The sequence below is a fragment of the Pristis pectinata genome, chromosome 3 (genome assembly GCF_009764475.1).
Source record: "Pristis pectinata isolate sPriPec2 chromosome 3, sPriPec2.1.pri, whole genome shotgun sequence".
Classification (NCBI taxonomy): Eukaryota; Metazoa; Chordata; class Chondrichthyes; order Rhinopristiformes; family Pristidae; genus Pristis; species Pristis pectinata.
The window spans coordinates 40,392,597-40,418,366 of NC_067407.1; the positions used below are offsets into that span (position 1 = coordinate 40,392,597).

Consider the following 25,770-nt stretch of genomic DNA (forward strand, 5'->3'; position numbering starts at 1 on the left):
AGACTGCCAACCTTCATGTCATCTGCAAACTTACTAACCCACCATTCTAAATCCTCATCCAAGTCATTTCTGAAAATCACAGAGAGCAGGGGTCCCAGAACAGATCCCTGCAGAATACCACTGGTCACCAACCTCCAGGCAGAATACTCTCCATCTACAAACACCCTCTGTCTTCTATGGACAAGCCAATTCAAAATCCACACAGCCAAGCTTCCCTAGACCCAATGCCTCCTGACTTTCTGAATGAGCCTTCCATGAGGAACCTTATCAAACGCCTTACTAAAATCCATGTACACCACATTCTCTCCTCTACCTTCATCAATGTGCTTTGTCACATCCTCAAAGAATTCAATCAGGCTCGTGGGGCACGACCTGCCCCTCACGTAGCCATGCTGACTGTCCCTAATCAGCCTATGCTTCTCCAAATGCCCATAAATCCTGTCTCTAAGAATCTTCTCCAGTAGTTTGCCCACCACTGAAGTACGACTCACTGGTCTGTAATTCCCCGGGTTATCCCTACTCGCTTTCATGAATAAAGGAACAACATTTGCCACCATCCAATCATCTGGCACTACTCCTGTGGCCAGTGAGGACACAAAGATCATTATCAAAGGTGCAGCAATCTCTTTGACAAATTGGCTGCTGGTGGTGAGCAGCTGCAGAAAGGTTAGTGACACTGTCTCAGCAGCACTCTGTCATCTTTTAAATGAGCAGTCACAGATCTTCGGTCAGAATGAATTACAACAGTGCCAAGCCTGAACTATAACAATCAGTACTTGGTAAGCAGACAATACGTAGTAAAATTGGAAGGATGCTTCAGGGTATGCCCTTCAGGAGAGATGAGGAGACAATTGGAGGGCAAAGAAGGAAATTCATATTCACAAGGTACATTAACAAGCTGTAACTGAGTGATACTTGAGGATTGATGGATGAGAACTCAAAAAAATTAATTACAAATGCAAAGTTTCTTTGAAAGAAGACATAAAGGACCAGGTGTTTGAATTTCAAAGATGAGAAATGAGACTCCATCAAATCCTGTTTTCCATGGAAACAATGAAGTAGGTAGAACTACGTGTTTCATCTGTCACTGCTTTGAGAGATGTATTTGATAAAAGTACAAGCTGGGCTAGAGTGCATTAGTTTTACTGGTAGGGATTCAAGACATAGATAATTAAAAAGCAAATAAATTGCAGATACTAGAAATTTGAAATAAAAACAGAAAATGCTGGAAAAAATCCTCCTACTTCTCTGCAACAAAGCATACCCGTTTCCTAACTTTTCCCCCTTTTGATGAGGGGTCTTTGATCTGAACCATCAACTCCATAAGTCTATTTCTTTCTTGACAGATTCTGCCTGTCCTGCTGAATACTTAACGCACTTTCTGTTTATATTTCAAGCCATGGGATTTGGTCTGTCCCATTGTACAGAAGAAGAAATTTATGTCAAAAGAAATGGTTGGCCAGAGAGAGCTAGTTAGGTTAATCACACTTGCTAACAATTTGCCCACTTGTGACTGTTGTTGAATCTACCATTATGACTTCCAGAGCCAACTGCTCTTTGGGCACAACAATTTTTTTTCCTAAGCTCTCTTCAACCAATTATCTTAAATCTGTGATCCCGAGTTATTCTTTTCTCTGATCTTCCCTGCTCACTCTTTCAAGGCTTCCCTCACTATTATACACTTCCCTCAGACCCTAGCCTAGCCAATCTCACCTTGAAATTTGTTACTACTGGAAATATCCTTAAGTCTTCTCTGTACTCTCTCTAATGCGATTACATCATTCTTCCAACACCATGACCAGAATTTGAAATACTGCCTCTTCAGCAAATCGACAAGGTCTTTGCAAAGGAATAGAAACTTGTACAATATAATTGAGATACAAATGTGGGCCAGCACAGGTTCTGCCCAGAAAACTGCCGTCTGTCAGATTTGTCAAATATTTCCAAAGCTGCTCTATCTCCATGACATTCAGAATCAGACAAAAATGATTAAAATGAGGGCAATTAGAACCGTTATTCAGTTTTTTTCTCTGAGAACTCTTAAATAATTAAAAAAATGTGGCACCTTGTTCTTATCCTGCTTTCTTGCAACCATCAAGTCTCCATTGAGATGAATAGGTCCATGGATTTTGTGCTCAGGAACTACCTAAGGAAATACCCCAGCTTAAATGCTGGAGGGTCACAGCATATCTGTGCTCTGCTACTTGATTATATGCAGTCTAGTGGTGGAGCAGAGTGATAACTTTGCTAGCAAAGCTTTGTCGATAAGTTTGGGACTTCAGCATATCCTGGCCATGTTTCTATATAATGGACATGTGCTGGCAGCTCACTGAAGAACTGCCAGAGGAAACAAGAAAAATCTGGACCATATCTTTGGCAAAATTACATTTTTAGGTGCTGATTAGGTCAGCAAAAGAATTGAACCATATCATTTCTGTAGAAAGCACTGTACAGTATTCAATGAGCACTTCAATCAAAAAAATCTGAATAATTTAAATGTCCTAACTTGTTTGAATTAGAAATGATCAAATCTAGGGAGTGTTTTTGATGGACTATACCATTCATACTTTCTGCTGCATGGTAATTTTTTCATATTTCAAAGAAGCAACTATATCTAAAATATTTTCATAGTTTCTAAAACTATCATGATTTTTTTTGAAAAGTATAGTTGAAATGTTCTTTTTCCTCCACTCTTTCTGCAAATTATGTTATCTTTTCTCTTAACCTGATCCCATTTTATAACAGTTAGAAGAAAGGAACCTCTCTGATCCTTTACCCCAATTCCTTTTCAAAGTTTTGGAAGACCAGGATACATACATTTCCCTAGCTATGATCCACTAACTTGGCACTACAATTACTGCATCAGAAACATTGGTGGTTTGTATGAAGAATGGTGAGTCATCAGGAGAGGGAACTCCTTTACCAATTGAACCATAAAATTATTTATTCCACTTCTGTGAATAATTGAATCAAGGAGTGGAATGCACAACACCACAGAATAAATCAATATCAGAGTTATGGTGAAAATCGAGGCAATTAAAACCAATTAATTGATTTCACATTGGTCAGCAAATCCACAAAAAAAGGCCTCAGGGAGCATTTTGATAGGACTTTGAAAAAAATCCAAATAATTAAAAGGAAGACACATGCTCAATTCAGATGTTCACACTTTCAAAGGGATTATTTAGAAATTGAACTATTTTCCCACTAGCCTGCCAAGCAAATCACTTCACAATGATAAACGATGTGAAACAGCAAAAGAACACATGTAGAAATCACAAGCGAAATCCTGCAAATACTATGGGTGCCAATCATGTATCCCATACTTAATACAGAACATACTTGGATAATTAAATGAGAGAAAAACTGATTTCCACCCAGCTTTGCCATTTTATCATATAGCTAATTATATAATTGCATACATATAATATGTTTGCTTATATTAGATGTTTGTTTCAAATTTGATCAAGGTGTATGCAAGGAAAGTTCTCTTTAGGGTAGAATTCACTCAAAAGTTTTATTGGTACCAAATTAAATAGATCCAGGAAGTGCCAAATTGTTATCCTAGTTGCAATGGCTAAGCTGATCTGAGAGCATTTCCCCATTTAAAAACACTAATCACAGAGAAATATGCTGGCCTTGCAGTTATTTCTGAGAGAGGTGGTGTGGTTTGTTAGGGCAGTGAGAAAAATCTATAAACTGGCTCAACATTCAAAGAGAAGGGAAGGAAACATGTATTGTATCATGTCTTTCTGTTTCTGTTCTTGTTTATTGCTGGTTACTTTTATATTCCTCTTTCTGGAACTGGGTATTTGTGAACATTGTTGAGCTTGGATGCCTAGTCAACTGGTCATTTATAGATTGAGAATGACTATGGTCTTATGCTAAAGATGACCTTGTGTATAGGACCCAAGTTCAGTTCTCCACTCTACCATGTAACTCTGCAGTGTACATGCAGCACTGATCCACAGATCTCAGGTTCAATTTTCTTTTAAAGCTAAAGGTTAGTTGATTTCAGCCAGAGAAATTTTGAAGTCCAAAGTTTTAAGACTACCAAATATGAGTGGGAATCCTGCCTGAAATTTCCTTTCGGAACCCTAACAATTCCACAAATGAAATCAGTAAACTTAAGCATAAACAGAAAATAATGGGAACACTAGGAGGCTCAGTTAATACTTCACATCAAAGACCTTTCATCAGAACATTCCGACAAAGGTCTTTTGGCGTGAAGCATTAAGTCTGCTTCTCTTTCCACATATGCTGCCTGATTTGCTGTTTTTTTATCTTCAGCAAACTCAAATGGACTGGGAATCAAACCCAAAATCTTGCTGATTATATGGATTGGTTATGCTTTTTATTGTCCAGGCAGAGACATTAAGAATACCAATTTTGGTGAGGTCCAAGAGAACAATAGTAGGTGAATTTAGATTAGAATCTAATAAAAAGGATAATTTTTGAAACATTTTAATCCTAATAAGATGACTAGAGAGTATCAAATCACACGGGATATGAACCTCACTTAAGAAATACCTGAACAATTTTTATAGTGTCGAAAAGTCTTTCCAGCACTGACTTTTGCCCCCTCCATTGCTGTACTTCCGCAAGTTGGATTTTCCCTCCTTGAGACGAGATTTCAGCAATAGCAGAGGAGAGATGTTGAAGAAATTCTGGGCCAACAAAATATCTGTTTTCACGAGATAACAGAGGACAAGTTGCCTTGCATCATTTGGTGGAAAGCAGGCAAGCTAGTGCATGCATGGATCAGTAAGATGTGGTGGGCCAGTTGCTGCTTGGGAACAATTTTAAAATGCCTGGTTATTCATACATGTCTGGATCTTGCAGCAACAAAAAAGATACATTTAAACTTTACTTTATGGGGCCATGAGAACCATGGGAGCTTTGCTGAGTCTTGTAGATTTAGTTTAGACCTCCCCTTCCCCAGATGGTCTGTGGGACATCCAGGTGAATAGATTCTCTGCTACTATAAGCAGACTCATTCGTCACTAGCAGACCTTCCTACAAGGAAATTAAAATTCCATTCATAATTTCTAAAATGATAGCCTGTTTTGCTAATTGTTTTAATGGCAGTCAGCAATACTATTTCAAATTGGTTAACAAGAATACAAACTTTTTTTTTTACTGTTCCTTGATACCTACAGTTTGTTCAATACCAAGGCAACATGCCACCAAGCCTCTGAACCGTTACTCTAAACCAGTCACTTACTAATTATTGACAAATGCTCATGTTTATTGTACTGGATAGAAACATGGATTAATAAAGTAGAAAGAGAACTTGCTATACTTTAGTGCAGTCACTGTCAATATACAGTCAGAGATTGGATCCAATTCCACCAGTTGGATCCCACAGTCAGCAGCTTATATTTGACAGTGTAATGTGATTTTATTCTTGGTGGTGTTAACTGAAAGGGGAATGCTAGTCAGGGAATCTTTCAGCAATGCCGTGAGATGTGTCACATTTAGTTGAGTCACAGGCAGTGCTTTGGCTTAACTTTCCTTCCAAAAGAAAGATCAACTTGGAGAAGACTAGATAAATTAAGATGAGTTTCAGTTATTGCAGACTTGAAATTGATTGTGATGATAATTATCAACTTTGCTGTAAGCTGTCATAGTAGATTCCACCCCCACCCCATTGATCCTGATTTCCATTCTATTGGCTGTAAAATCCACGCTGCTATTTTACCAAAATATTGAAAATTACCATTATACATCCTAGGAGTGGGAGGAGGTAGAAAAATGTGCATATTGCTGTACGTAAACTCGGCTTGAAAAGGTACAAAAGTTTAGAAGGAAATAGATTAAAGATAAAGAAATTAGAAATCTGTAGAATATACATTCATTCTAGAGAATCTTTCTGTTGATAAGCTCTTAATGGGGAATTGCCAAATTTCTGATTACTACACGTTAGATAGGACACTTAAGATACACTGGAGCAACATCCTGCTCCTCTTATTGTTCCTAAGACTCCAAAAGCTGGACACTCATAATTTTCTTTACAGAAAATTGTTTTTTTTTTTGGATGCATCTGAGTTGTGGACTTCATAATGACTTACCCGAAAAAATGAGTAGTGGCGGGAGCTATGATACAACTAAGGCTTATTTGCTGGATCACAAGAATTATTTTTGGTAAAGGCCAGTAGAAATTTGTAGGTAATGTGTAAATCATAAAAAGCATAGAGATGTCAGGGATGCACAGGGCAATAATACAAAAGATATTAAAAGTAAGGGTTTTTTTAATGGTGCAGCAATGCAGAATAATTTCAGATTGTATTAGATATTAAAAAAACTCTTAATTATTGAAAATGTCAAATGATTTATCTGGTTTTGTACAGTGCAAGTGGAAGGTGGTTTGGCAGACTCACCCAAAAAGGTATTGGAAATGAACTCGGATACTTGGTTGCCTGAGCGACTCATTTCTGAGAGATGGGTGAGCTCACGGTTCAGCATTCTTTTGAACTGTTGGAAAGACAAACAAAGGAATCATTACCAACTATTCTTATCAACCATTTCAATATCACTTTTGAATCAGATACTTTCATCAATTTGTGCGTTCATCAAGAGTGAAAGGAATTGTGAATCTTCACGTTTATTGTCACTTATTGTATTAAGTGTATTGTCACTTATTGTAACATAAACCTTGCTGATATTCTAAAATGCATTTTAAATAGGTTCATTGCTCTCTTTTTTAGTTATTTAGGAATGGTTCGCAAATAACTTATCTTTCAAATTTTAAATATTAATTATGGATATAGAATAGCTTAGAGCAGATTAAGTAGTGTTTGACTTGCACACAAAAATATTTACTTACACAGTAAGCAATGGCATTGTAATTATATAGCTACATTGCTAATGAATTAGTTCTAAGACACAGCAAGTGCGGGAAAATATATTTTCATTTTACCTTTAGCATTTATTTAAAAATGGTTGCTAAAGATGTGCATTTAAAATTGCAATTATTCTATAGACCATATAGCAGTTCAATTTTATTATTTCCCTACGCAAATAGCTGGGTTGATTTTGATTTGAAGTAAATTCAGCCAGATCAAATATTAAATTTTTTTTTCTGAATCTGGTAGCAGCTTAATGCTCTATTGTTCCATAATGAAATCTGACATTTTAAAACAGATATTTGTAAAGAAATTATGTATTTGTTATATATGGCTTACAAAAGGATTGTAAACATGTACTTTTTTAGAGTGTGAAATATTAATAAAAAAACATACAGCATCTTTGAAAATGTTTCTCTTCCCGTTCTCTACACAGCTTGTTCTAATTATATACTGCCTTTTTTAATATAAACTTTTATATTCAAAATATGATAGCTGGAATTTCCTGATCAGCTCCTTTTTGTTTCTTTCTTTTATTTCTGTTTGCTTATGAAAGATAACATTTTAATTCAGTTTTATGAACTTTATTGATGTTCATTTGAAATTAAAATAGCAAGAGAAAAAAAAACTACCAATGTGGAAAGAAAGTGCTGAGGTTCAGAGGTTTTGGCATATTAACTTAAAGCCACATAATCTTACAAAAAAAGCATTTTCAAGAGCATTTCATAATTAATCTACTCACCTTGATATAACCCCAAGAAACAGACAGTAAATAATTTGCTTCAGGCATTTTGGCCCAAAAGAAGAAACAACAGCAGTGTACAAAGTAAGTATTCTAGCTGGTCAATTCCACACGCAGAGTTTCAATAGTAATGGCCACAATGTTTCATTAGCAGCTTAAATGTTTGAAGAAAATTTGTCCCAAAAATCAGTGTATTCTTTCACTGCCTGAGAAAATCCAGTTCGTGCAATAGATCCTGGGAACGATACTATCTGCGCATTTGCACTGACAGAATTGAGATAATGAAATCAGGGGGTCACATGGAACTGAAACCATACAAGTGTGTGCACTTCACAGCACTTATGAATTATGAATAGCTTTGGTCTCTTTGCTAGAGGGAGTGGCGGGTGTTACTTCATATTAGTCTCAATACAAAGGGGCAAAAAAAATCTTTTGTCTGCAAGCTTACAGAATCTAGATCGTTAGAGCACAATATAGGAAATGACAGAACATGGAGGATGCCCAATACTTATGTAAATTAAATGTCTTATTTATGTAAATTAAATGCAGATGGTGTCCCCATTTCAGTAGAGAATAGGATCTGATTTTAGCACCCTCCTACATTACTGTCAGATACTTTTCAACATAATGACAATTTAATAGAATCATATTAGCAGTCCAAGATAGAGTTATGATCTAAACCAATTTCTCAATTGCACAAAATAAAGGGAGAATAAAAATAGTATTACAATGATTTACAATAATAATTAGAGTAATTCTATGAGGCTTAGATTTCTCTGCTGACACACAGAACATAAAATTAAGGTTCGCTTAGAATGATCAATTCCACCTAGCTGTTTCCTGTCTAAAGAGTTATTAAAATTTAAAATAGATATTTTTTCAGAAACAAGTATTTTATTCAAAGGCTATTTGCTGTTATTTGCATACATGCAGATTTTAACTAATATTATTTAGAATTACAGATATAGTGCCAGTAAGTGGAACCAAGTCATTGACTGAGTAGTTTGCATTGCATGGCATCTGAATAAATCAGTTGCAGCTTACAGAGAGCACCCAGGCTAGACATTTATAATTATAAACATAGATTTCAATCTTTTGTATGGTTTTTATTAAACATTCTACAGAAAAATTGCCTTCCTTAGACAATGGAGAAAGCCTTCATATTGAAGAAACTGATGCAATGATGAATATTTAAAGCTTGACTATTCTCTAGTGCTATAATCAGCACTCCCTACAACAGTTCCCCTTTAAATCCTAGATGAAGCACAGTGCCTGCATAGAAATGCTGTTCACTCTGTGTCTGATTGGCTTTCAGCTCAGCTGCAGTGACATCACTTTGCTTTCTCTGCACCGCTGATGAAGAGCATTAAAACATGGGAGGGCAGCTACATGAAGGAGCCCCAGAGAATCTTGAGCAAGTTCAAGTAGCACCACAAATTGAACATTAGAACTCCATCGCTACCACATCCTGTAATATTCCTCCAACTAGTTACTTTAAGAGCTACCGCTATATATTACATTCCAATGAACAAAGGAGTTGCCTGGATTCTAATTTATTTTGCATGATAATTTGCCTCTGCCACTATACTAACAACACATTTTAAGGGAGCACCTGTCGTGATCACGTAAATCAACTTGGGGTCATTACCCTCACAAAAACCTCCTATAATCATGCTCATTGCATCTTATTTAATAAGATTTGATGGTTTTACTTCCTTAATTTCCCAGAAGTTTGGTTAAAAAATAAATTGACAATTATTCTCAGGATTTCTTTAAATTTTCTTTTCTCCTTTGCTTTCTGTGATCTCAAACAATAAAGCAAGCAGTTCATTGGATTGTGTGTAGCATCACAGGTGAGGGAGAAACCTTGTGGTGCTTCTTTGCAAGGGGTCACCTGATAATGATCATGAATGATGAGAGTTAGTTTTTTTTCCCCACTTTCTTAAATTCAGTGTCGTCACTCTATCCCAACTGCCCAGGAAAGCTCACTCAAGACTGTTATTTCAAACTTGATTGTTTTCACTTAACTGAGTCCTTCAGTTTGATAATGCAGCAATTCATTAAAAACAATTATTGGAACATTTATTTTTGAAATTTTGATTTGGACCTAGGAGGAGGTTTAATAGAGTCACAGTTACCTCTGTACATTTAAGACTACCCCTCAACATTACAAACCAACTTTGGCACATGTTCGTGTTAATGTTAAGGTTCCATTATAGTACATCAGTATCGGTACTTCTGGGAAGTCTCAAATGCAAATTGCTTCAGCACTTGTGAAGAATACTAATCTCTTGCCCAGAGACCAGCATGTTTGCATTTAGGGTTAAATGGGCAGATTTAATGTGACTGGCTACAAAGTGGTTAAATTACTGAACATCCATCCAGAGGACTTGATTGTTGAACCAAGAGACATCAATTCTAGTCCCTCAACGGCAACTGGGGAATTTGAATTCAAGTAATTAAATGAATCTGGAATAAAATGCTAGCATCAATAATAGTTGTGGAACAATCAGCTTGTCATTAAAAACTCATATGGTTCACTGATGTCCTTCAGGGAAGGAAACCTCCTGTCCTCACAACAGGACTATATGTGACTTGAAGTCCATGGTTGACTCTTTACTACCCCTTGAAATAGCATAAAGGGTAGTCAGAGATGAAAAATAAATGCCAGCAACATCCACATCCCATGAAACGATAGTCTGGGGGCTAATGTGATTGATGGGCCAATTTCACAGAGTACAGAAATCTGGGGCATTCTTCAGGGAGTTGGAAACTCTGTTCTTACATACAGTCAATAAGCCTCCACAGGTGTGAATGAACTGTTTCAAATTTTTCAGTGATCCTGTCACCAGATTATAATTAGGCCATTGCATTCTTCTTCAGTAATGTCGCTTCCTACTAGAGCAGAGGTCTAGAGAGATACCAGCTGGATATTCATTCTTCACATTGAACCTAGACAATGAAGATCAGCAATCTATTTGACTCAAGGAATCACAGAAATGCTTCACCTTGTCCTCATCCAATGACTGCAATTTCTAATTGGAATCACTGGATAATACTTGGCTGTAATCCTCTAATTTGGCTCAGAATTATGATGATGCATTGGCGTAAAAATTGCTTTACATTATTTCACTTTTATGGATCCCTTTCAAATTACAGAAATGCCCAGAGGGTAATTGCTGTGGTAGTATTTTCACTTCACAAGGGTGTAACAAAGGTCCTGTATTACCAGCACCTTTACCTCATCTCTACAGAGTTAACAAACTGCTAATAGTTGGTTTCTCTCAAAAACACACAATCCATTTAAGAGTTACAATATAATTATGAAATAACAATGTATTTTGGGAATTTAAACCAGGGCAAGACTTTCACAGTAAATGGTAGGGCCCTGGGGAATGTCGTAGAACAAAGAGTCACAGGGGTACAAGTACACAGTTCCCTGAAAGTGGCAACACAGGTAGAAAGGGTGGAGAAGAAGGCTGATGGCATGCCTGCCTTCATCGGATGGGGCATTGAGTACAAGAATTGGGATGTCATGTTACAGCTGTATAGGACATTGGTGAGATTGCACCTGAAATATTGTGTGCAGTTCTGGTCACCATACTTTAGGAAGGATGTGATTAGGCTGGAAAAGGTGTGGAAAAGATTCACAAGTATGTTGTCGGGACTGGAGGGATTGAGTTATGAGGAGAGACTGGGTAGGCTGGAATTTTTTTTCCCTGGAGCAAAGGAAGCTGAGGGGTGATCTTATAGAAGTTTATAAAATCACAATGGGCAGAGATAAGATGGATTGTCACACTCTTTTTCCCAGGGTAGGAGAGGCTAAAACTAGAGAGCATGTTTAAGGTGAGAGAGGAAAGACTTAAAAGGGATCTGAGGTGCAGATTTCACTCCTAGGTTGGTGGGTATAGGGAATGAGCTGCCAGAGGAAGTGGTAGACAGGCACAATTACAAATGGTTAAAGAACATTATGACAGGTTCACGAATAGGAAAGGTTTAAAGGGATATAGGCCAAATGCAGGCAAATGGGTCTAGCTCAGGAAGGCACCTTGGTCAGCATGGATCAGTTGGGTCTAAAGGCATGGTTCCCTGTTGTATTTACTATGTGACTCCATGTCTCTAATAGCATCTGGTTAACACACATACTTAAATTAGATATGGTCCAATATTAATTTTTAAAATATATCGGATGTAGAAAGTCTTAGATTGTTCCTTGTCCAATCTCCATGATTTTAGTTCCAAGAATATTCCATCTCAATGCTGTAACAGTCTTCCTTCCTGTTACAAAAAGGTTAAACACACGCATAGCTGTGGCTTTAAATTGCTGACTTGAAAAGAGATTACAAATTTATGAAATACATTGTTAAAATCATCCTCAAGTGGTTGCATGTCAGATGTAGATAGCTCCAATATTAAAGGCACTGTTCTAGACCATTACAATAAGCCATGTAGTGCAGCCTTCGAATATTCCATTTTCACTGGACCTTTTTGTCCCTGTTCTCTCTTTTTTATTTGCTTTTGCTTGTTCTACCAAACTTAGAAAATAGAATTTGTCTTCTTATAGGGTCCCGCAAATAATGTCAATAGTAATGCAACAATGCAAAACTCACCTGCAGTGAGATTTTGATTCTTGTAAACAACATTTCATTTTCACAGAACAATATTTTCATAATTTTTGCTTTACATTATGTCTATAATGTAGCAATGTCCAATATATACTGTATAACATGAACATGATCAATAAAATTTACCACCAAGTCAAATGTGGATACTGAAGCAGATGACCGTAAGTTTAGTTAAGAAGGCAAGTTCAAATGAATGTTGAAACAGACAAAGAGACATAGCTGCCAATCATAGAAAGCTTGACACTGAGGAAGTCAGAATTAGGCCTATGCCCATATCTCAGGGCAATGTGGTACTGGAGGAGATTATAGAAATGGGCAAGGCAGCAAATGTATTTGTAAACAAATAAGAAAATATTAAAATTGAGGTGTTGCTTTACTAGAAGTCAATGTTGGTTAGCACACACAGAGGGGATGGGTGAATGGAACATGGTACAAAATGATGTATTAAATGCATAGTTGTTCAGCACCCTAAAGGTTTTCTGGGATAAAAGCACCATAAAATGAAAGTTGCTATTTGGCCGTTGCCATCCTAATTTGGCATGTAAAATGTGGAACATGACCTGTATCACATAAATGATTAGGTCAATTATCAAATCCTAATTTCTTTTTAGGATGGGGAAAAGAAAAATCTTTAAAGCACATTTTCAGCCAAGAAAACCCATTTTTTCTACATTTGAGAGATTAAAAGAAAAAGAGCTTTTCAACTTGTTTGATTTAATATGTTAAAAGAAAGCAAAACTTACTAATAGAATACAGTTCCAAAGGGAAGAAGGAAAAAACGTTGAGTTGATCATTGAGATTCAAATGGGGAGGGAGGGGATGAGTGAGAAAAGAACAGAAAAAAAAGTCTTTTACCTTGAAAAGGAAAGGAGAGAAAGAGATCCGGTGCTAGAAATCTGTTCTTGCAACTTCAAACAAAAAACAACTGTTCTATGGAAAACTGAGTTAACTGAGAAGAGAGAAATTTTGCACACTTTTCTGGATGCCTTAGTGCCAAACAGGAAATTCATCTCCTCGATTATCAGTGCAATTTTCATATTCCCTAGCACTTTGTTTCTAGTGTAAAACTCCTTCAAATGTCATCAACAGTAGTGCAACATGTGAAATTTACCTACAGTAAGATATTCAAGTTTTCTGAGATGAATAACATAAGCTCTTACAGACTCACAGAACCAATCCCACCTCTCCTGAAATCAACATGAACAGCATTTTTTGCCTGGTCTCAAATCTCTGACCTGTATTACCTCAAATACACTTACAAGTGTGCCTTGACTGCTATGCCCATGGAGGTCAAGGTCAGGGCCTCTCTCAGCTTTCTAGTCACAGGACTATTCCAGGTCTGTCTCATTGTTTGTTACTTATTGCTGCATTATGAAGGTCAAACTCCATTCTTGAGGAGGGGAGACTTCACATATTTTTTTCCTTCAACCCACAGGAATGGCAGAGCAGGCATGGGAATTTACCTGCAATTCAAGCTTCAATAAAGTACCAGCATTCATAGACTGTACACGTGTCCTTGCAGAGATCTCCAGATCTCTTGCCAGAACTTGGCTATAGCCTCCATGTAAAAACAAGCATGCCTCCTATGGTCAATGTTCTTCGTTAGCCTATCCAGGTCCCTCCATCTCCCTGTCAGCAGTCTCCCATTCTCCTCCTACCATTGCAGCATTTATTGTTGCTTGTATAATGATATCCCCTTTTAGAAGATTCCTGTAAACACTGTTACCTTGTAAAACTGTCAGAACTTCAACATCAATGGGAAACGTTGCGTTGAAACTGACATGAGTTTCAGTGAGTCATTACATTGGGAAACCCAACTACTGTTTCCTGAACCTTGCAATTGAAGTTCTTGCTTTTTATGCGACTTTCACAAATGGCATTTAGGTGACCCAAAATACTACTTAACACCGAGAGAAAATAAACATTCTATTCCCTAGAATTTGGACCGAGGTCAGAAGTTTTCAACTAAAATACTGTATATTCTCCATTCTCAAAATTCCCAGGCTATTCAAAAACTTCATTTACAGTACATTCAATAGATTTGGTTCAGCAGATTCCCCAACCCCTAGGAGCAACTGTGCATTCCTTACCAGACCATAGAGAAAGCCAAACATTAACCTGGGGGCATATACTCGATCACCTATAGTCAAGATGAGTTACATGAATCACTGATAAGACAATAAAATGTTTAAGCAAACTAAATTTTCATGCAGCATCTTTTTCAATGGTAAATGCTCCAGATGTTTAAATGAATTGGATAAAGCCCCTTTTCAAATAAAAAGGCCACATTAAATGAGTATATGTTTTAATTAGTTATAAAAGTCTGGAATTCAAGTTTTGCATTTGTCCACAGCTGACGTGTTAAACTTTGTTCTGATATGTAAAATGGCCAAGTTCTCAGTTCAGCCATATCTTGGAGCCCTTTTCACCGCATCAGGTAGTAGAGCTCAAGCAGTTTTAGCAACCAACATGGCAATTCTGTTTTCTGTATGAAACCTATGGGGTGCTGATATTCAAGGATTTCACAATTCTGTAAAGTTTTCATGCTTAATCAGTGACAGAAACACCACTGATATATGGGAAGCACAAAACTGGAAACCCATGAAGTTCAGGAACCCCAACCATTAAGGACTCATCCTTTTTTAATGAAGAGGCACTCTACATTTTCTTTTGCAGCTATCTTAATTTAGTTTTCTGGTTACTAATGCAGACATTAACCTTTGCGAAAATACTGTTTTCCAAATATCAGCAATCCAACAGCATGTACAGGTTAGCTGAATATTTCAATTATAGTCTAATCATCATTTCTCCTGGAACAACACAGAAAACTCAGCTGATGTTCACTTCTCTATGATAGCTCCAGATTTCAAAGGCTTATTGTCAATCATAGTGAGATCAACTCTGCATAAACCGCAGAATCAAACCTGAGACTTCCTAAGACAACGTGACACAGGTTCAGCAATGTTGGTTACCACTGGGAAACTCAGAAGTACAAAAGGACCGGCAGTATAAGCCATTGAGCTTGTTCTCCCATTCAATACCTTTCTGATCAGGTGTCTCAAAACCACTTCTGTGCTTGATCACAAGATATGTTAATTTCCTTGGTGCCCAAAAATTTAGCAGTCTCAGCCTTGAACATATAACAACTGAGCATCCACAACCCTGTGAAGTAGAAAACTCCAAAGATTTACAGCTTTCTGATTTAAACAAATTTTCTTTATCTCAGTTCAAAATGGCTGACATCAAAGTCCATTTTTCTGGACTCTCTAGCCAGGAGAAACCACCTCCCAGCATCTACTCTGTCAATCCTTTGCACAATCTTGTATGTTCCAGTGAAAGCACTTCATTCTTCTAAATGCTTGTGAATATTAGTCAACTTTCCTCAATTGTTCTTCTTAGAATAACAACTCGCCCCAAGAATCACTCTTGTAACATACTCTAAATGAGTCATTTTGATAATATAGTGAAAGCATAATTCGTCATTAATATTGACTGGAAAGGTAATACCACTAATGTCACTACCACTAACATCATCACGTGCATTAATTTTCTTCATGCCATATACTAAATTATTACTCAGGAGAAAAATGTTGTATTTCTGATCTTGACTCTAGCCAAGTTATATTTATTTGGTAAAGCCTTTTATAGCAAATGTTAAGTTTTTTTAAAAGAAAGTGAGAAAATTAGTAATTAAAAAGCTGCCCAGTGAAGTCCCAAGTGCTCTAAAGGCAGTATAGTACATGGAAATTCATCGGTGTTGTAATGTTGGAAATATAAAAGCAAATTGTATGCCAATCCAAACTAATCCCATCTGCCTGCAGATAGTTAGCTTGGTGCTATGATAATCACCAGATAATCAGTTCCAGTCACATTGGCTCAAAAATTGATTCTTCTTTGAATTGATGTCACAGAATTTTTCCCAAAGAATACTCAGCAAACTTGGTAAAGTTATGAAGTTCCTAACAGTCTATTCTAAAACACTTTTGTTAACTCAAGTGATACGCAGCAGTGAATACAGGAAATGTATGAAAGCCTGTTCTTATTCTGTGTGGCTGCAGCTGCCTGTCATTTGGGTGTTTTGGTAAACCATGCTGCTAAGCAGAGCGTTTTGAAAATGGAATCTTCCGGCACAGAGGACAGGCATCCTGCAATTTCTATTAAATAGCGTAGTAGTTAGCATAACGCTATTACAGTGCCAGCGACCAGTGTTCAATTCTGGCCGCTGTCTGTGCAGAGTTTGTACGTTCTCCCCGTGTCTGCATGGGTTTCCTCCGGGTGCTCCGGTTTCCTCCCACATTCCAAAGGCGTACGGGTTAGGAAGTTGTGGGCGTGCTATGTTGGCGCTGGAAGTACGGCGACACTTGCGGGCTGCCCCCCAGAACACCCTACGCAAAAGATGCATTTCACTGTGTGTTTCGACATGCACGTGACTAATAAAGATATCTTATAATTGAAAAATAGAGTTTTTTTATATGTTAAAATTATACTATTTTATAACAAAATAATGATGAGTGATTTTCCTTGCACTGTTTTACTAACTTGGTTTTCTCTGCACTAACGTAGCTGTAATAGTGGTGGAATGAGAGGGGCTCAGAGAATATTCTGATGGGTCTGCTGAGTATTTCTAGCACTCCTGTTTTTGCTCTAGATATTTAGAGTCAGAGAGAGGTACAACCTGGAAATAGGCCCTTCGGCCCACCAAGTCCTTGCTGACCATCAAACACCCATTTTTATACTAATTTCATTTTATTCTCTCCACATTACCATCACCTCTCCTCCAGATTCTACCGCTCACCTTGGGGCAATTTACAGTGGCCTAACATACTAACCCACACTTTTGGAGATGTGGAAGGAAACTGGAGCTCCCAGAGGAAACCACATGGTCACAGGGAGAACGTGTAAACTCTATACAGATCACTAGAGGTCGCCAGAGCTGTAAAGCCCTACAAATGCCATTGCCTTTCCTTAAAAAGTTTAATAAACACACTCTAATTGTTTTAGCTGTGACAAATTGTGACAAACATATAAAGAAAATCATAGTAACTGATTTAGCTTAGACTGGATCAATTTAATAACTGTATGAATGGCTTTGTGAATCAATGTCTGAGGGAATAAAAATCATCTCAGGCAAAAGTAATTCAAATACCTACATTCTGCTTGATCCCAGGACATCAATAAGGAAATATTTTGTTAAACTTCTCAACTTCAAAATGCATGATGCTATGTGTCTGTGATACTGTTGCCAGGAAGTTTTTCATTACACTTGTGCATACATGCACTTGTGCATATGATAATAGACTCGACTTTGACTTCTTTGGGTAATATTTCATCAACAGAAGAAACCTCAAGCAAATGTAAGATGAACACTTGAATCCTGAAGGGAGTTGAACCATTTATGATACCTTGAATTAGGTAGACCAGTAAATTGCAATATGCTGTTCTCATGCAAACTATTTGGTAATATTTATATATTTTTCTTGTCACTTTCCAAAGCTGACAGCTCAATTCATCACTTAAATAAACAATGTATCCTCTGTTGCCCTTACTTCAATTGTCCATCTACTTGGGTTACAGTGAAAGTACATTTTTTTTTAGAGCAGTAAGGGTCAGGTCATTTGACCTGCCATCCAATAGTTGCTGTGACTGCTGACATTTCCTTCATTTCACTTTGGAAGTTAGGTAGATCTGTGGAGTCGCTTGCTGCTCACTAAGCCAGCCACCTTCTCACAAACCACATGCTGTGCAACCGGGAGTGAGGAATATCCGAGCCTTTGTGTCTCTAGGAGACTTCCAGTGGCAGCACTCCAGAGCTCATTGAGATTTTAGTGTCCCTGGGCTACTGAGTGGCAGGGGACTAAAACAGAGTAAGACGCCAGGAAATATCTGGGTCTCTGACTCAGTCTGGTTCTCATACAGAAGGACTGCATTCAATATTTCACGTTATTCTTCCTGCTTTTAATATATTTTCAGCACAGACTTGGGGCTGTGCACATCAGTGGCAGGCAGGGTGGCAGGAACAAGTAGAAAAGCATTGCTGTCCACTGCCCTTTTCCAAGGGTTGGACTTGTCCATTTTTTGGATGAAGCTTGTGCCAATCAGGATTAACATGCAGAAGGAAATGGGAATGATATGCTAACAATGATCACGCCTCTATTATTCCATCTAGAACCCATCGGATCCAGAGACCATCACTTTGCACAATAAACAATTTATTTTTCACCTTAAGACCAATGACTGACAATAATTAGAAAATAGAAAATGGAACAATACAGCACAGGACAGGAATAGGTCCTTAGGCTCATGATGTCCAATCCAAACTAATCCCATCTGTATGCACATAGTTGATTTGGCAGCTGATCATTAGGGACAATGCTTGGGCAGATGTTGACAGAGGCCAGAGGCTTCTGGCTAAGTGAGTCCCAGAACTGAACAGGGTTGCTAGTTCAGTATAGACCATAGTGCGGAAGCAGAAGCAGCCACAGCTTTAGAAACCTATTACGTATTTACAAGGCAGCAATGGGTGTAAAAGACCTTCTTGAAACTAGCAATATCTGCTTGTTAATTCAACCAAGTGGCTGCAAAAACTTATTTTCAGTCTGATTACAGACTGAAGTTAAATGTGGCTGATATGCTGATGACTCTGAATCAACTGATGGTGAGATAGGTTCCAATCATTGCTCCAGGTTTACTATTGCCATCCCTGACTCACCTTTCACGAGGTAGGGTCAGTGCACCACAGTCTGCTTCACTGCCTAATAATGCTGATGATATCAAGTGTGGTATTATTGGCTGAAAGGATATTTTACCCATTGCCTGGCATTGCCACTGAGCTGGCCCTGTTTTTGTTTAATTGTGTGGTAATGCCTTTAATATTTTATTTCTATTGCATACACAGAAGTAGCTACTTGGCATGCTCTTGATAAAAAAAATTGAACCACTAACTCTCATGAAAGGTTGAACAGATTACAGTTATCAACAAAACAGGAGCTACAATTGAAAACTTTGTTGAAATAAAACTGTATTGAAGTGTCATTAAAATAATTTGATTATACTTGAGTAATCAGGATATGATTGAAAATACTTTAATACTGGAGCATAATATAATATAAAATATATTGCTGGGGTCATAAAATGTGCAATGGTAAAACTCAAGTATGGAAATTTTTTATTCTCACGTTCAATAATAAAAGAAATTCAGTGTCAGCATTGCCTGTCCAGTTGAAAAGTTAGTTTTAGGGGCTGGCATCATCAGTGTGCATAAAAGTTGGACACACGTCCTCCTCTGTTTGCTCATCGCCAAGGCAGTAGGAATTTTTTTGGAGGGAGAGATTACTAACCTCTATTGGGAGTTTTGCATGGTCAAAGAGACTCCCCAAGCAAAGTGTACTGGTTGGCACTGTGGCCATTATTTCTGGGTAAGAAGTCAGTGAGAGGAGGGTCAGATCTTCCTGCCCAAAACTGCCACTCTGTAGAAAGGAAATGCTTGGAAGAACCTGCACCTAAGGAAGTGACAATGATGCATGCAAAAACCAAAACAAAAATAGTATTATGTCATGTTTAGAAACAATTGGAGGTTTCCTGTCATTGGACATCATGAAGCCTCATGGGATCAGGTCAAATAAGAAGCCTCCTGTTGATTACCACCTATTACTCTTCCTCAGTGATGAACTTGTAGCTTTTTCATGTTCACTACCACCTGGAAGATCACAGAGGAGAGCAAGGGTACAGAAACACTTCTGGATAAGATCTTCAACATCTATCACTAAAAGAGGCTCCACATCAATACTGACCATGTCCTAAAAGCACATACTTGATAGGGTGGGAATTCAGCAGGTTCTGTCAGTATGCCTATACTCTTCTACCTGTTGTGGATGCAGCTATTTATAGTAATATTAGTAGAAGTGATTATTGCACAGAACCTAAGCAAGTCCTATATTCATACTGAGGATATTATCCAATCTGTTGCACAGCACTGCCATTGTCCCATAAGGGATAGACTCAGTTCAGAATTAGCAAATCAAAATTGGGGACCTACAAGGAACTACTTGACATCAGCAACAGGACACCTCCACAACCCTGGTCCAAAGACTGTATATGAAACTGGCTAGAGAAGCACTAACAGGAATAAGCGTTGCCCAACCAATGAGGCTACATGCATGGTAGTGTCTTCCAGTAGCATGCAAACACAGTGCTAAACAATCCAATAACAACAGTTCAGATCAAAGCTCTCACTTCTGCCCAATCTAGTTATGATGGTAGAGGGTAATTAAACAGCTTATGAAAGGATGAGGTCCAATAATATGGATGAGAGAGCCGAATTTCAGGGGCAAGGTGAAAGTGACTGCCCTTGACATTAAGGACTTCTGGTAAAAACTGGAGTCAATGGGAATTAGTGAAATCTCTCCAGTGGCTGGAGATGGATCTCACTGAAGGAAAATAATCATGTTTGTTGGAAGCCAACAATCTTATCCACACAACATGACTGTAGGTACTTCTAAGGGTTGTGTCCTGGGTCCACTCATCTTCAGCTATTTCATTAGTGATCTTTGCTCCATCAGAAGGTCAGAGTCCAGAAACTTGCTGATGATTGCAGTGATCATATGTAAATCCTTAGATTATGAAGCAGCCATCTTGTGACATGTCTTGGAGAAAGTTTTCATTTATGCAATATAAGCTGTAGTACTACTTTTTTTAACACTGAAATGCCATTCAATTGTTATGTTCAAGTTAAGGTCTAGTCAGCTTTACCTTATATTGCCATTGTCAAATCCCCCACTATCAACACCCTGGAGTCACTAGCAACCCAGAAACTTAACTGGACCATAATAACAGTTCTGAGTCTGGGTATTCTGCAGTGAGTAGCTCATCTAACTTCCCAAAATCTTTCTGCCATTGCAAGATGTAAACCGGAATACAATGCAATACTTTCACATGTGCCTGAATAAGTACTTTTTGAGCAACTGTCAAGAAGTCAAGAGCAGGAGTCTACTTCCTCCAATGCTTTGGCTAGAAAGTGAATTGCCTACAAGATGCAGTGCAGCACTCATCTCAGCTTCTTAGGTAGCCCCTCCAAAACCCACAATCTCCACTGCACAGGACAAGGGCTGCAGGCACATGGTAACATACAATCCTCAAGTCACATATTATCTTGAATTGGAAATATATTGCCTTGCATTCACGTTAGATGGGTCAAAGTGGTTCAATTGCCTGCTTATCAGGATTTTGGGAGTACCTTCATAACAAAGATCACAACGATTCAGGAAGACTGCTCACTGCTGACTCATCAATGGTAGTTATAGAAGGGCAATAAAAGTTAGACTTCTTGGTGACAATGAATGGATAAATTTTTAAAAAATGAGGAACAATCCCAGAAAGCTGTTAACAATAAAGCACTGATTTCATATCTGAGCTTGAATGAACAACCCTTTCACATTACTCAAGGTTCAGTGCGTATATTTTTCAATGAATCTTTCCAAATAGATTTGGAAAATATAGAATTGTTGCACTCCACCACTTGCATGACTGAGTGGACATTTGTTTCATTTGATGTACTGCAAAGTAACTGGAGGGGCTTTCCTTAGCACGAATGGTTGGAAAGTTCAGTATAGGGGTTAATATTAAAGCTTGAAATGGGGAGCGGTTTGTAAGTTATTTCATTATCCAATGACACATATGGGCATAGTATATTTTAAATTAATCAGTACTACTTTCATCATTGCTACTTATATTATAATTAACTGCTTTCCTGGATGCATGTTGTGGTCACAGTATTCTAAAACAATAGAATAGGATACAATTTGTTAATAGATTTAATAGTTGTGGTTTGGCTCACTACTTATTTTATTAAGTTATGTTCAAGGATAATATTTAAAATGGAGAAGAAAGGCCAAGAGCTATCTGCAAAAGAACAAAAGCAGACCAGAAATATGATCAAGTCATTTGAACATAATTTGCATTAAATTCAAAGAAAGGTTAACATTTCACATAAAATTTGTATGTACATAGCATAGTTTAATAGTACAATTTAATATCTTAATTGTATCAATGTAAAGTCCAAGCTTTTCACAAAGTAATTAGTCCAAAAAAGGAAAGTATACTTAACTATATTTTCAGAAACTAAGTGCTTTTCAAACAATGTTATTCTTTGAGATTTAAATGTGGTTACTTCCTAATTAAAGAATAAATAGTTTTAACCCTGGATCTGATGAGGGTGTGATTCTTTGAATATTTACAACATTTCTTAATATGCAAAACATGAAGCAAAATGTTATTTTATTCATAATCAGAAAGGACTTTTCATGAGGAACAGTAATATCCAATTTAGGTAACAGTATTATCCAATTTAAGCTGAGGCTATGAATGCACTGGATTACAACCCACAATGTTAAATTATCTGAGGTCAGCTGAAGCAAACTAAGTCATAGGGGGAATTATATACTATAAACTTCAATCATTACTTTCTTGGACTCCTGCTGTATAATTTACTTCCTATTGATGTTGTGATTGCACCCCTACAGAACTTGGACATGTTGAACCTATTAACACACCCATGGCCACTTCTAAGTACATCTGCAGCTATTTCAACAGCATTCTTGTGTGGCTGTCATTATTTGTCTGATATATTGACATTTTATATATGCCTACCGCGCACGATATTTTGGAGATGATGTAAAATGCAAATAGTTGTACCTATCAATACAAAGAAATAACTTGACAGCACTATCTGTCTTATTGCACCAGTTACCACAAAGCTCAAGTCAGAACACACCTTGAGAAAGCAATCCTGAAGTTTTGGAAAAAGTACAGAGAAGAGCAACATGACTGATCCTGGGCTTCAACTTATAAGGAAGGAATCAAGTAGCTTGGCTTGTAGCCAGGAAAACAGGCAACTAATGTTATAAAAGTTGTACAAGATTGTTAAGAACTTAAATCATGTAATTTAGGATGTTAATTTAAGCCAAAACTGTGGAATAAAATGAAACTGAAAAAAAAACTTTTTACAAGCACCTTTCATGTCCCATAAGATATTTATTTATTAGTCACATGTACATTGAAATACACAGTGAAATGCGTCTTTTTGCGTTACTGAGAATGTGCTGTGGGCAGCCCGCAAGTGTTGCCACCCTTCTGGCACCAACATAGCAAGCCCACAGCTCCTAACTTGTACATCTTTGGGGTGTAGGAGGAAACTGGAGCACCCAGAGGAAACCCACACTGACACACGGGGAGAACGTACAAACTCCTTACAGACAGCGGAGTGAATTGAACCTGGGTCGCTGGCGCTGTAATAGTATTACGCTAACCTCTACACCACTGTGCTGCCCTAAAGGATATCTTGAAGTAGCTGAAGTATAGTTGCTATTGAATTATAGACAACATGGCATCAAATTTATGCACAAGTTGAAACAAATAGCAATATGATAGTGATCAGATATTGTGTTTTCAATAATCTTAAGTAAAAGACAAATATTAGCCAACACATGTGGGAGCACAATTCTCTTGTTTCTTTTGAATTGGCTATAAGATCTATTACGTGTATCTGAGAGTAGCTGAGGCCTCAGTTTAACACTTCATCCAAAAGATAAGACTTGCAACATATTGTACCTTAGTGGCAACCTAAATTGTGTGCTCATATTTTTGAACTGGGACTTTAATGCCGGAATATTTCAAGGAAGATATCAGGAAATTCAACAATTTGAACAAACTTCCAAATGGAGGAGGCAATAGACATGAAGTTATTTAAGGAACAATGAGGTGCTGTATTTCTTTACTTGGATCAATAGAGATGGTTCAAATGGCTTCCTCATCCAAAATAACTGCAGTTAATTCTTACAATTCGTTAGTATTCTGAGAAATTATTTCTCTTTAATTTCCATTCTAACAGCCTGTGTACCTGGACTGAGTCAGTAACATTCATAAAGAACAAATTACATCATCTTCAACAGTCAACACCTGACCTACCTGGGCTCAATTACTCTCATTTAAGCATCTGGCTAATTTTCAAATGCAGTGCAGATTTCAGTTCAGAATACTTCTGAAAATGTATTTTTTCCAAGTTTGTAAAAAGGAGTCAAAAGCCTGGCAGATAAAGTAAACTCTGCTTATCTATATATATGCTTATATCGTCAAAAGAAAAGACTAGTTTGGGGATTTCACAGTAAACTAAGGCACTAACCTGCCTCTTGGTTTAATGTATACTCAATTAAATTCATAACCTGAATTGTCATGTGTAGTTCTTCCCTTTCATTCAGTACATGCTCAAAATGTTTCCTGCCAAATGTGACTCAATCTATCACCCACTTCAGATAGAAAAGGAACTGTGACTTCAATTGAAAAAAATGGAAAATACAGTGGCTATTAAGATTATCAGCAGGAAACCTTGCCCTTTTAAACGGGGACTCCACAGAGTTCATAACATCAAGGCAGCAAAAAAGAAACTTTGGAAATTTAACAAGGAAGCAGATAAAGGAATGAACAATCACAATTTGAAGATCGGGGTGCCCAAATTCCCTTAAATAAATACAGCGTCATGCTACAGAAGGCTCCATCACCGATTCTTATGGATGATATATATTTCCACAAATCTTTGGGAAACAAAGGTGCTATCTGCAGGAAAAACCAACTGGTTTAAAAACATATAAAAAAAAGTTATTGTTTGAGGAAACAGATGATGTTGGTTGAGAGGCTCTCTGAAGATATGTCAACAATATGACTTAATAATGAACATTCAAAACTCTATGCCACAAATTAATGCTTTAAGTAATGCATTCATGCAGATCATTTAGTCTTTGTGAATAATATTCTAATAATAATAATCAAGGTTTCCCTAATTTGTTGATGGTTTAATCTGTCTGCTTAGTAAAGCGATACCACAGGAATAAGTGGCTTTCAAGGACAGCCAGAAGTTTGCTGTTGAACTTGCATTCAACCTGAGCATAGAGTGGTTCATCACACCTCATCATTTCCCAACTCACTCAATGATGCTCCATGCATCCAGGTGGAGGCTCTGATTGACAACATCAACTTTATAACTTGCTAATTCTCCAATACGATGTGTGGTTACATGACCAATGGGTTATTCAAAACCAAAATTCCACCAGAAGAAGAAATGCATGCCCATCCTGCTTCTGCCAAGTATTGGGCTGAAACACACTTAGTCGTGAAATGTCTAACTAAAGGAAGAAATTGATGATGGATGTGGTAAGAAAAATATTCAGGAGGAGAAGATGTATATCAATAATATACCATTTGAAAAATCAATATAAAAAGCCTGCTCTTCAGTATCTCCTTTTCCTATCTTAAAGAGGTGCAAGCATAAGGAATAGACGCAGAGGAGAAATTAATAGTACTAACCACAATGCAAAAAACAAACTGCTGGAAGAACTCTGTGGGTCAGGCAGCATCTGTGAAGGCAGAGGGATGATTGAAGTTGACCATCCCTCTGCCTCTACAGATACTGCCTGGTCTGTTGAGTTCCTCCAACTGTTTGTTTTTTGCTCCAGATTACAGCATCTGGAGTCTTTTGTGTCTACTAATCACAATGATTGGTTTTGAAGTT

The 25,770-nt window shown here is 37.5% G+C and overlaps 1 protein-coding gene across 5 annotated transcripts in view; it reads right to left on the reverse strand.

Moving 5' to 3' along the window:
- pde4ba (phosphodiesterase 4B, cAMP-specific a) overlaps positions 1-25,770 on the reverse strand; it is a 416,670-nt gene that overhangs the window by 15,823 nt on the left and 375,077 nt on the right. For 4 of the 5 annotated variants that reach the window (XM_052011515.1, XM_052011516.1, XM_052011514.1 and 1 more), the window contains one exon: positions 6,381-6,474. In XM_052011515.1, the coding sequence (XP_051867475.1) occupies positions 6,381-6,474 (94 nt within the window). Of the gene's footprint in view, positions 1-6,380; positions 6,475-7,587; positions 7,795-25,770 lie in introns of those variants that run through there. The other variant, XM_052011519.1, reaches the window with a different exon arrangement.